We start from the raw sequence: 12,958 nt of genomic DNA on the forward strand, positions 1-12,958 counted from the left end.
TCTTTCTAGGCTTGGAGGCTGTCCTCACCATGGTCTGCTCAACTTGGGCTATCAAAGAGCAGGAACTTTTGATAACTATCTGCTGAATGACTGCACACAAGCCCACCCATTTTACTTCATTAAAGAGAGGCACAAGCCTCTATCTTTCTTTTCAGATGAGCTTTGACCTTACACATACTAGTTGGGTTTCTGATTTCATTTGGTACCTGCTAGTTTTACTAGGGTCACTATCAGGAGAGCAAAGACTGAAGACAAATGGTTAGATCACTGGGGTAGCAGGTAGTCACTGTCAAGAATGAAGAGTGACCAAAGAAACCAGAGGTGATTACAAGAGAGAACATGGGAAAGCACCAAGAGGAGCCACGTAAGTCTATTTGGCCTCAGAACAAATGATTTTATACACCTCAAGAGGCCCAAGCATATCACTGAGTGCCAAGGTCAAACACAGGCAAAGGGTTGGTAAAATTCAGTGAAAAAATAAGGTAAGCCCCACACAGTTTTATAGCCCTAGAGGGCATCAATACATCAAAGTTTAGTTCACTATCATGTTAGTTCACTATCAAGTTTAGTTCACATCAAAGTTTAGTTCACTGTCACTAACAAGGACCTGAGTCAACAAGAAAAGGTTAAATGATATTCATTACACACTGTCAACAGGCTGCTAAAACAGGCTGTTTTAGAAACACTTCTTTCCTAAAATGAAAATTTCTCATTGATGTCAGAGCTTAAAGTGGTAAATCTCAGTTATCTAGACAGTAGGGGCTGTCTTATTCCCCACAGATATTGGATGGCTACGGCATCACGGCATACATAGACACTTATCACTTAACAACTAATCAAGTATTCAAATCACAGGTATTTGGGGCCTAGAGAGGGCCTGATTATATAACAGTTTTAAAATAAGAAGTTCTTTTGAGAGAAGCAAGTCTGAGGCATTGACAATATCATTAAGATATCACTCATATCCTGAGTTAGCCTGATCTAAGCCAGAAAAACTCTGCCTACCAAAATTAAACTGGATTGCCCTGATTTCTGATTGGAGCTTCTCTTATTACCTTGACTATCCTTCCAGTTCCTGATCTGCAGTCCAAATTTCATGTTCATGGTTCTTACTCGTGTTTAACTTTTGGTGTCTTCTGTCTGGACATCTGGTAGCTAGCTGGCTTTGTTCCATGATTTTACTTCCTGACTCCCGCCCTGGCTCTGACATTCACCTTTAGCCACTCCAGGGCTGGCTCCTGCCCACCTGGCCTTGTTTTATTACTTCTTCACTGTTTACCTGGCCATGCAAGAGGTCAAGCTGGGTATGCACATAATAATGAAGTATGTTACCCTGTGCTTTACTTAGCTATTTTATATACGACTCTGAATACATCCATCTTGTTTGAACTAGGCTCCTTTAGGGGTGGTACTTTTTCATCTGACTTATCTCGAACAGTACACACTACCACTGGATACACATTTCAAAATGGGGCATATCCCACACTCAAGGAGTAACATGGCTCAAATCCTAGCTGGTTATATTCACACAGGAAAAGAAGCCCTAAAAGTCAGGTACAAATGAAGATAGATGACTCACAGCCCTCTGGGATCTAAAAGGGCAGATTAGCCCCGAAACACATTACAGAAGAGGTTCTCAAACCTGAATGTGCAGAGAGCTACCTAGGAAGCTGGTAAAATGTAGATTCCTGGGCTCCACACCTAGAAAGCCTAATTCAGTGATCTGGATCCAAGAATCTGATGCAGTTAGCCCCAAGACCACTCTTTGAAAACACTGTACCACAGCAATGAGAAGTCTGACAAACATGAGACAGGCACAGTAATTTACATCCCCCTCCCCATCCTTTCTTTCTTAGAAGCCCTTATGCCCTTTGCATAAAGGCAAGTCATCTGGACAATTGTTTCCTAATACTCATCACTGAACAGCAGCTCAGTTCCAAGATCAATTTATGTTTGTTTTAGTAAATGCAATGTGAATTTCCCAAGTTTCCATAAGGAAGAATATTTTAATATGTCTTTCGGATAAGTGGGAAGAGGTGTCTAAGTGATATTTTTCTCTCAACTGAGGAAGAAATGCTATGAAGAAAAACATACTGTTGAAGTTACATGCTCTTGTCCTCCCCACATACCTACCCGCCTTAGAACATCTCCTTAGGATAATTTCAAAAGTCTCAGGATGTTGCCCAAATCAAGCAAGTAAAAGATCTTCAATTTAATAGCAATCACTGCTATTTTAAATAAGGAATGGAAATATCTATTTGATCCAGAAAAGCTCCCCGGCAATACATATACTGCTGGTGAGGAGTATCTGTACCTGAATGTTCTGATACCCAGGAGCCTGGCAGACCAGCAACAGTAGAGTCCAGAAAACTCGGCAGGCTGTGCATTTGACCGGGTAGGCCAAGTTTCCCTGGGCCTGGCCCTAAGAAACCCTGGAGGGGGACCTCAGGAAAATCAGTTTAATTGGGAGGGTTCTGATGGGGATAGGATGCTTTTGGATTCTAAGATGACAGAAGATATTGATGAGCTATTAGATCCAGGGGGCCTGTCTGATATTTGAGATAATGCGACCTCCATTTGTTTCAAGACGATGCCTTCATTTTTGTACTAACATGGTTTATGGCTTGCAGGGGATATATGGACTGGCGGATGCAACCATTAAGGATGTTAGAGCCCCATTCTTACTATTATTGTGATATGTGTGTGCATTTGTTTTTTTCCCTGGAGGATCTTTATTTTTTCTCCCAAATCTCATAACTGGTTATACAGATGTTTAATTGAGAGGAATAATTATGAATTACGATTTGTTTTTTTCTTTCAAACTTTCCTATCTGAATCATTTATCGCCTTCATTACAAGTGTTTTAAATATTGTAAAATTAAAGTTTAAAAAATAAACATTGCTGGTAGGCAAGCCCAAGCCCAGAAAAAGTCAGTTTTTAAAAAACATTAATGGTTCCTCATTGAGAGCTTCATGCACTATAAGCCTTATGTTCTGCTAATTTAGAGAAAAACAGACTTTAAATTCAGAATAAGGAGTAGAAAAAGTAGATTGAGAAAGAAAAGCAGGTAGATTAATTCCATGAAGGCAAAGGACAATGGAACTCAATGGATAAGGATGATCAGAGGTAGGATGACTTAAAATGTGAGGATTCTTGTTAAAAGCACAAGAAGTTAGGAATGTATTCTAGGGGAAAATGGCTAATTAGGAAATTAAAGCTAAACTGTTGACCTAGAGCTCTGGAACATTGTTATCACCCTGCTATGCTTTGGGTAAATAAAGCAAGGAAGACAAATTTTATCCAGCTTATGTCTGCTGTTCAACTCTGACCCTTGTCTACTGGAATGACTTTAAATATCTGCTACGGAAAACAAAAAAATGATACCACTTTAATTTCCGGCTCCATCCCCATCTGGCTAGGGAGATGATGAATTAATATTATCCTGTTTTGTCTTTAGGGCTTCCGATACCCCTGAGGACCAGCCTGTGGGACAGTCTGTTTGGGCAGGGATTCTGGGCCAGAATCAGAAGACTGGGATTCAGGACAAGGCCAGTCCACGTAACACAGCTCAGAGCCATACAACACAACTGGCTCCGAGGATGTTGGGCATTGTGCTTCATTAGGAAACAAAATATAAGCTTTCCACACCATTAGGAATGACTTTAGGAGTGAAAGCACATAAGACGATGCCTCACCTCATCAACAATGCACTGCAGAAGCTGGAGAGGCTGCAATGGGAAAGAAGAAAGGAAAAAGTATTAGCCTCTATGCAATATCTTTACAGTGGAGTGGAAAGAAAAAATCATTAATGCAATAAAATATAGCAAGATTAATCAACAACAGCAAACTCTTATAAAAACATTGATGCTCAGGATGTTCTATTATTTCTAATGGTACCTAATCTAATACAGGCAGTTAAAGGTTTGCATTTTCTTCAAAATGCAATTTGCTAAGTTTAAAACAAGGCATTCAAGCATGCAAAGGAAGCAGCCATCAGGAAAAAGAAAAGTGAATTTTTTTCTGAACTCATAAAGCTTACCATTAAAGATCCCTGGTTTTTCTGAATCTGAAAAAAGGCAATATGTAATTAGCATGTCATAATCAAAATGACTCACTTGGACACATTATGATCACTGAGAGAAAATTATTGCATTGCTGGTGGCAATTTGTGGGCATGTGTTAACACAATTTACATAATGAAAATACACAAATGTTAATAGCTCGCTTCTCATTTATAGGCAAAAGTCAGCAGAATGTTAATTTCACACAACACTTTTTAGTACCCTCCAGGTTGTATTAGAATAGGGAGAAAAACCATAATCCATTTCAAAAGGCTGTTTACGATTCAGATATAAATAATGTTTTATATTGCTAGATTGTGAACACTGGGCTTAATGTTGCAATCATTGCTAATGTTATGAAGCTCACTCTTTTTAAATTAAAAACCGATTTATTTAAAATTGAAATTAAATCATAGTCAGAAATTAGAATTTTGGATTCCTGCCAGTGTCTGCTCACAATCCCCTATTTTGTGAAGAAAACTTTAATTATGTGGTTGAAGTATTTGTCTTTAACTCCAGAGTGGGGTGAAGACTCCACCTTTTCCAAAGTTCCTTCAGCCTGCTTCCTGGGAAGCAATACTCTCTGGGAAAATCAAATTCATGCAAGTTTTACACAGTTTTTCAGGGAATAAAAAGCAGAGACAAGTGAATGCCTACTCCTAATCAACATTGTGAAGGCAGGTTGCTCACACATCTAACATGGATAAGTCATCTCTCTTAGAAAGTTAGTAAAATGTGACACCAAATTAATAACACACCCAGTGTGTTACCGAAGTACTAAACACTTCAACCCCCCCACCCCCACACAAATGACTGCAGTTATCACAAACTCATGAAAACGGAGTCCCAGGTACTAAATTTCCTAAGAAGGAAAATTTCAGGAACCAAATACGGTATTGATGGGTCAGTTGTTTGCTGAGATAACTGAGCTCCAACCAGCTAGTAAAATATAGGGAATATAGTAATAGGACAGTTGATCAATGAACAATGCAGGGGTTAGGGATGCCAACATCTGTGCAGTTGAAAATCCATATATAACTTTTGACTCCCCAGATACTAACAGCCTACCGTTGACCTAAAGTGTTACCGATAACATGAACAGTCGATTAACACATATTTTACATGGTATATGTATTACATGCTGTATTCTTATAATAAAGTAATTTAGAGAAAAAGTGCTATTAAGAAAATCACAGGGAGAGAAAATACATTTATAGTTATACACTGTATTTATCCAAAAAATCTGCATATAAGTAGACCCATGCAGTTCAAACCCATGTTGTTCAAGAGTCAACTGTATTTTTTAAATTAAAAAAATTTTAATGGTATTTTAAAAAGTTCTTCCATGGGGCCCCTGGGTGGCTCAGTCAGTTGGGCATCTGGCTTTGGCTCAGGTCATGGTCTCGGGTCCTGGTATCCAGTCCCGCGTCAGGCTCTGCGCTTAGGGGAGAGTCTGCTTCTCCCTCTCCCTCTTGTGCTCTCTCTCTCAAATAAATAAATATTTTAAAAAAGAAATAAAATAAAAAATAAAAACTTCTTCCATGTATATTTGATCTGCACAACCACCCTGAGGTTGGCAAGGATGATCATTTCTTTTTTTTTAAAGATTTTATTTATTTATTTATTTATTTATTTATTTATTTATTTATTTATTTTTAAAGATTTTATTTATTTATTTGACAGAGAGAGAGAGACAGCGAGAGCAGGAACACAAGCAGGGGGAGTGGGAGAGAGAGGAGCAGGCTTCCCACCGAAGAGGGAGCCTGATGTGGGGCTTGATCCCAGGACCCTGGGATCATGACCTGAGCCGAAGGCAGACGCATAACGACTGAGTCACCCAGGCGCCCCAGATTTTATTTATTTATTTATTTTAGAAAGAGGAACAGAAGGGGAGGGAGAGGGAAAGGGAGAGTAATCTCAGATTCCTCATTGGGCGAGTAGCCCTAAGCACGGGGCTCAATCTCATCACCCTGAGATCACGACCTGAGCCAAAACCAAGAGTTGGTCGCTTAACTGACTGAACCACCCAGGTGCCCCAGGGATGATCACTTCTATCCTCTGATGGGAAGACTGGCCTCCCAGAGGATGGGGCAGGCCCAAGGCCACAGGAACAGTGATGCCAGCGTTTCTCCTGTGCTCCTTTCTTTCCAGCGTCTGTATTATATCTGTTGACAGTCACAGCATTATTTAAAAACAACTGGATTTGTATGTATTTATACTTGGTGTGGTAAAGTTGATAAATCACCAATTTTTGGCGGGTTCCTCTGAATTAGACTGCAAGCTTCTCAAGGGCAAAAACTATGTTTTCATGTTTCTTTTGCATCCATATGGCTTATCAGCAGACCCTTCACCTAGTGCCTGAGTGTTTTAAAAGCACTTTCCTGTGTATTATCCCAACTGAACATGGTGCCTACTCACCCCTGCTCTCCCTGGTCACCACTCCCTGAAACCTCTGTCCCATGCTGACTAGCTGGTAGTCTACTTGGATAGTTCCCACTTAATGCTATGCTGAATCACTGCTCCTTCCTCTAGTCAATGAGTACTTCTGCGTGATACTCTCATGGTAAAGATTTAGTTTAAAAAGGAAGACGGGTTAACCACCCCGGAGTGGTTAAGGATTTTGGTAACAAGCCACACCACCTTTCAAAAATCTTGAAAGGCCCAGGTCACTTCTACGATAGGAGATCCCTTTGGTGTTTGCTTTTATTTTTTCCAGGTACACATGCATACTATTCCCCCACCCTCCATTCTTCTCAAGATATATCTACTTCAACAGGAGAGGTACTTGTAACAAACCAAGAATCAGAAATCCATTTCTGGCAAAGAGAATGTTTTTCACAAATTTCCAACAGTCAGGGGAATTACAACATTCTCTGAGGAAAAACATGAGGCAAACGTTCTAAGTGAGATGTTTCAAAATAAATTCAGGAATAAATTGTACAACATCGTTTCCAGCAACACATAAGTTGTGTGAAATGAGCTCAGGGGAGAACATTTCCTCATGAACCGAGCGAGCTCTTAGAGGTCTCCACTTTGCCCTATTCTGTGGGTAAAAGAAACCATGGTTTAAGACAACTTAAAATTTTACCGTTTTAATGCTTTCTCTTTACTATGAGACAGAGAGAAACAACAACATCAAAGTCTTTTTTATGATCTTATAACTATACTATTTTTCCCAGGTTCTTAAAGAGAGATGTTGTTACCAGGTTTTATTACACGGCTTTGATAGCTACATATTATATGAAATCATCTTCATAAATTTTGTATTAAGGTAGCAGTGCTAGTACCTGAAATTGATTCAAAATGCTTAAGATACTCAATTACTTTTTAACACTGTTACACAACACAGTGACTTATATCTTCTATTTCACAAGAACTTGATGATGCAACATCATTGTAATTGATTCATTTTCTCAATTAAATAAAGCTACTGTGCTTTTCTTTATATGAATGCCACATAGACAATAGAGTTAGATATATTCTTTTCTTTCTCTGTCTCAGATATATTGCCTTAAAGGTTATATTCTGTTCCTCTGTTTAATTCCACCGAAAATTTAATGCCACAGTCATATTTTTCAAATTCTGAACTGCCATGGACTCGACTGTATTTATATTAGGCCTATTTTTCACTGCTAAACTCTTTGTTGTTTACCTTTTTCAAGATCACATTGCTGGACAGGCACAGTGCCCATAAAACAGACCGCAACAAAGTCAACCTCTAGTCATTGCCTCTGCTTTTGCACACAGTTCAGGAAAGAGTGAAGCCCCTCATTTTACAGCACATTAAAAGTGGTACTAAGGGTACTCGATAGAAAATGTTAGCTTTGTGAATGTCTCTCTTTATTCTAGGTCTGCCTTCCAAATGCTTCGCTGCGAGAGCAGAGTTCAGAAGAACACAATAACATTGTTAGGGCTGATGAACTGCCTGTCCCTCACAACATATGAAATGCCGTTTGTAACTAACTCGTCCAAGTCCAGAGTCCTGCCGGCCCACTTTCCTGAGTTGGGTTTCCTATGTGTAACTAGTACTCTGGGACAATGAACAGAACAATAACTGCTCCGATCATTACACTTTGCTAATCAGTCTCCAGAACTAGTAGCATTTGATAAACTAATTAGATGACCCTCTTCTGTCTTCTGGGCACAGCTTTTTTTTTTTTTTTTTTCTTCTTTTCCCAGCCCTTAGCTACAAGACTTTAAGTGACACTAAGCGGGGACAGTTAAGCCTCAGTCTGATGTAAGACAGATCTTCATGTGTTTAAACGGGGAGGACTGACTTTATAACAGGCAGGCCTAAGTATAAGTTATGGGGTGTTCTTGCTGTAACACTTATCATTTATTTCCTTGCAAGGACCATGTAGTTGGCAATTTCAAAAGCTCCTATAACACGACTAATGACTTTGGAAAATGATCCTTGAGAGGAAACTGCCAATGCGAAAGTTTGCTTGTGGGGCCTCAACTTTGTAAAGTCCACGACTGGTGAGAAATAGCAACTCTGGGAGCCCCACGTTCCATTTCCATCTCTGTGGAGGCGCTTTTTACACACAATGGAAAAGACTCTGCCACCAGCCCTTTTACATTATGTGCAGAAGCACAATCAGAAAACTAAAATGATCCACCTATGTAACTGCGAGAAGACACTGGCTAGACCTTTCATTTTCTCTTTTACTCTCTGAAATTATGGCTTGCCCTGCAGCCCTTGTCAGAGAGATTTATGCGTGACCGAGGTCAGGTCTTCCAATATCAGTTGACAAATTTTCTCTTTACATATTTACTGCTTTTCAAGCTTGTGTTATTTTCTCTTAAGTAGAAAAAAGAAATATGAAATTAAATGATATGGTTGGCATTTTTTAAGTACACCAGGGGCGCGTGTGCGCGCGGACTGGCACCGTTCCATGTTCAACTCTATTCTTACTGTACACTTGTTTTATGTTTTAGCAACAATAGCTATTTTTTTTTAAAGATTTTATTTATTTATTTGAGAGAGAGAGAATGAGAGAGAGTGAGTACGTGAGAGGGGGGAGGGTCAGAGGGAGAAGCAGACTCCCCGCCGAGCAGGGAGCCCGATGTGGGACTCGATCCCGGGACTCCAGGATCATGACCTGAGCCGAAGGCAGTCGCTTAACCAACTGAGCCACCCAGGTGCCCCAACAATAGCTATTTTGCAGACTCTCTTCTCAAATCAGATGCATTAAGCTTAACCCTGCCTAATATAAACCAGGATTATGGTAAACTGAGACTTTTATATTACAAATGAAGAATAATAACCTAAAATTTTTTTTCTTAATGAAAAGTAGCTGCAGGGATGGTCTACTTCAATCTACTCATTTTGCTATTAGGGATACTGCGGTTTAGAGGGGCGCAGTGTCCAAGGTCACAGATACAGCCTGGCCTAGACCTGACTGCTGACTCAGGAGGCTGTCTGGTGTGGAGAAAATGCATATACGCTGGAGTCAGAAAGACCCTCGGAATTCCAGTCAGACCCCCATCGCCTCAGAAGCTGGTACTGGCATTCGATCTAATTTTATCTGGCATGGTGCTGGGTGCTAAAACTTAGGGACACACCACCTCCAATCAGTTACAACTTGCAAAACTGAAGTGCCCAAATCTCAAAAAGGCTTCAACAAGAGAAAAGAAAAATTATTTCCACATGACCACAAGCTAAACACATACTGCTTAGCACCACTACCTTACTGTAAGATTTCCTAAACAAAGGACTGCTTAAAAAAAAAAAAAAAAAAAGAGTAGAACAAAATGTACCCTATCTAACCATAAATGAGAATTCTGATAAACTGATATTTTTAGATATTGAATGCAGGATGAGACAAAATAAATGAATAATATATAATTACTAATAATATAAAATGAACAAGTATAATTCACTTGTGCCATTGTATCTCTCCTGTTTATCAGCCTTTGTCCTTGTTCAAGTTCTTATCATGCCTGTAAGTCTATTAGCATATCTTATATAAAACAAAAGGAAAAAATAAGTCACGAGAATTAAACAACTAAGGACTTAAAACAAAAATAAGTGGCAAGAAGATTTAGCAAGGAGCTACTCAACGGGATATGAGAGAGTCACTAGGATTCCCACCTTCTAAGATCTACTCATGGCACCTTCTCTCTGCTGCCTTCAGGAATGACCAGTTTTGAAAAGCTAAAACTAGATATCCCTGAATTTCACAAACAGCTGGGTGGGACAGAAAGGCTCTAAGATGCCTAGAGGAGGGCTCAGCTCAGATGGGACCAGACAGAAAATCATCAAAGCCATAAATTAGATCACTTGGCTCTTACTGCTTCCCGAGTATCAAGGACAATGCATTTTCACACAAAACATAGCAGCTGGAGCATCAAGGTACAGTATAACATTATTCATTTGCTGGGTCTGCCAGTCAGTGAGCAGGAAAGAAAGGACCTGATTGCCAGTCTCCACTCTTTTATCCCTTGTGTATTTAAAATCGACATAGCTCATGTCCCATTCCACATAGGTATATAGGAACCCTAGTAAATCATCCTCTGGGCAAATGTGAATTTAATATTTAGACCTGAATTTTGTGAGAAAAGCAGGGGCTCAGAAACACAATTTAAAATGATCCATGTGAATTATAAAATTAACCTTCTCCCTAATGTCTCTAGGCCTGGCCAAGATGTCCATTAAGCACTTTCCTTTCAGATAAGATTAGGAGATTTTCCCTTTCAAAGAAGATACATTTGTTGTATCAAACTTTTCTCTTTTCTTTGTTCCAAAAAAGGGTGGTCTTATTTCAGAGTCTAGCTTAGAACATCAGTTATGTGTGTATGTGGGGGGAGGCAGCAGGGAGAGATGTGGCTTTTTTGTGGCTTTATGGTCAAACAAATCTGCTGTAGCAAAAGATTTTTAAGGTGTCAAAATGTCTCACAGGGTTTTTTTCTGGAGCTCTCATTTAGTCTGTTACCTCTATTAGCTTCAATCCTCCACATGCCATAGAATACAGAACGATGTTAGAGGTCACCTGGTCCAACTCCTTGCTCCATGTGGAAATTCACTTTATGATATTCCTGACAGGCAGGTATCCTGTGTTTGCTTGAAGACTTCCAGAGATGGGATTCCAATGATTCTATCCTGGGTGGCTTAAATTGTTAGAAGGTTCTTTCTTTTTATGAGTTCAAATATGTCCTCCTGTGAGATGTGCCCATGGTCTGGAGCTGTAGTGATTATGTCTAGTGATGGCAATTCACATATCTGAAGATGGTTGTTTCTCCACCATGTTTTCTTTCCTGAGTGAACGCCCTGTTTTCCTCCTCTGATCATTTGCTATGATTGGTTGTCTTCTATTCTTCCCCCTTCAATTAATAATGACACTCAAATCCCATTTCCCTGCCCCTAAATAGCCCATGTGCTTCCCCCACCAGCTACTTCATCATCAGCTTTATGGGTGGGGCATGTGGTTCAGGCTTAAAGGAGTCAGCATCATCTAAATCCCCCACGCTTGGGGAGCTAAGCTGATCCAATCAAACTGAAGCCTAGGGCCTCCGGTTGCCTATAGGAAAGAGAGACCTGCTCTTCCCTTCTCATTGGGAAGCCGGTAGCCCTGGAATTCCAAGAGCCAGTCTTTTTTTTTTTTTTTTAAGATTTTATTTATTTATTGGAGAGAGAGAGAGTGAGAGAGAGCACATGAGAGGGGGGAGGGTCAGAGGGAGAAGCAGACTCCCCACCGAGCAGGGAGCCCGACATGGGACTCAATCCTGGGACTTCAGGATCATGACCTGAGCCGAAGGCAGTCACTTAACCAACTGAGCCACCCAGGCGCCCACCAAGAGCCAGTCTTGGTCTGTGAAGGAAGAAGCCCACCAAGAACAGAGCCAAAAGTGACTTGTTGGATCAAGTTCTACCGAAAACCAGCAATACTTGATTTTTGGCCATGCAGTTCAATCAAGTCCCCTTGCAGTTGAGGCAACTTGAGTTTGCTGTTACCTGAACTGGAAAGCTGCCTGGAGGGGTAGGCAGGGTTTCACATTCTCCACACTGTGATGGCTTTCTTGGAATGTGATGCCATGGGCGCGTGTCCTCATAAAGCAGGACACCCACACCCGCACGTATACCTCACATTGACTGGCTCAGTCACCTCGTTCTGGACATTATACACCATTCAGTAGAAGAAACTCCTGGAGGCTCTAAGTCCATTCATGTTTTTGATAGCCATCACATCGTTGGCTCAATGGAGGGAAACACGGAAGTTTATAAATCTTGGACTGAAAAAGAATTACTTCTTTCCTATACTCTTCTATCTCTTATGTGTTTCATACTGACAGAGTATTCGAGAGTCAAAATGAGTACATGATTCAACCAAGTGAAGAATCTAGACAAGTCTGATTTCTACCTGTTGCCCCTCCCCTGCAACAGATAGGAAATACATAATCAGCCTTTTGGCTCTGGAGAGGCCTGTCCAACACTGAAGTTGAATCATAGACTCTTGGGGCCTGGAAGAATCTTAAAAGTTTTTTAGTCTGACCCACCTCTCTCTGATCCCTGAATCCCTTCTTCATGACGCTCCTGGCTGACGGGCCTTCTGCCAGGATGCATACAATGATGGAGAGCTTATGTCTTCTGACTGTCCATTCTACCTCTCATTCCAGTTCTATGCTCCTGACAGTACAGATCCATGTCTTTTCTTACATAAGAACCCTCCAGTATCTTAAGACAACTCTTTGGAAGCTTTTATCCTTTGGGTATTAATGCTGGCAGGACAGAGTGGAAATACGGACACAGAAGAAAAGGGGACAAAATTATTAATCTAAAGCCTAAAAATGTGTATTGATTCTTAGTTCCTTCTAATTCTAAAATCTGCTATGCCGACATGTAAAAAAGTCAAGTCAGACTAAATCACTAACTCATTGATTCGTATACCTTTATCAA

General features: G+C 40.3%; 1 protein-coding gene across 15 annotated transcripts in view; it reads right to left on the reverse strand.

The window, feature by feature from the left end:
* MAP2K5 (mitogen-activated protein kinase kinase 5) overlaps positions 1-12,958 on the reverse strand; it is a 245,996-nt gene that overhangs the window by 59,771 nt on the left and 173,267 nt on the right. For 10 of the 15 annotated variants that reach the window (XM_064570255.1, XM_064570250.1, XM_045899805.3 and 7 more), the window contains 2 exons: positions 4,041-4,067; positions 3,697-3,729 (listed from right to left, as the gene is read on the reverse strand). The exons of the other annotated variants lie outside the window; for them this stretch is intronic. In XM_064570255.1, the coding sequence (XP_064426325.1) occupies positions 3,697-3,729; positions 4,041-4,067 (60 nt within the window). The remainder of the gene's footprint in view (positions 1-3,696; positions 3,730-4,040; positions 4,068-12,958) is intronic. 15 annotated transcript variants of the gene reach the window in all.

Source organism: Mirounga angustirostris, unplaced genomic scaffold (assembly GCF_029215605.1).
Source record: "Mirounga angustirostris isolate CCGP_5_RB_7025 unplaced genomic scaffold, mMirAng1.0.hap1 SCAF_9, whole genome shotgun sequence".
Lineage (NCBI taxonomy): Eukaryota > Metazoa > Chordata > Mammalia > Carnivora > Phocidae > Mirounga > Mirounga angustirostris.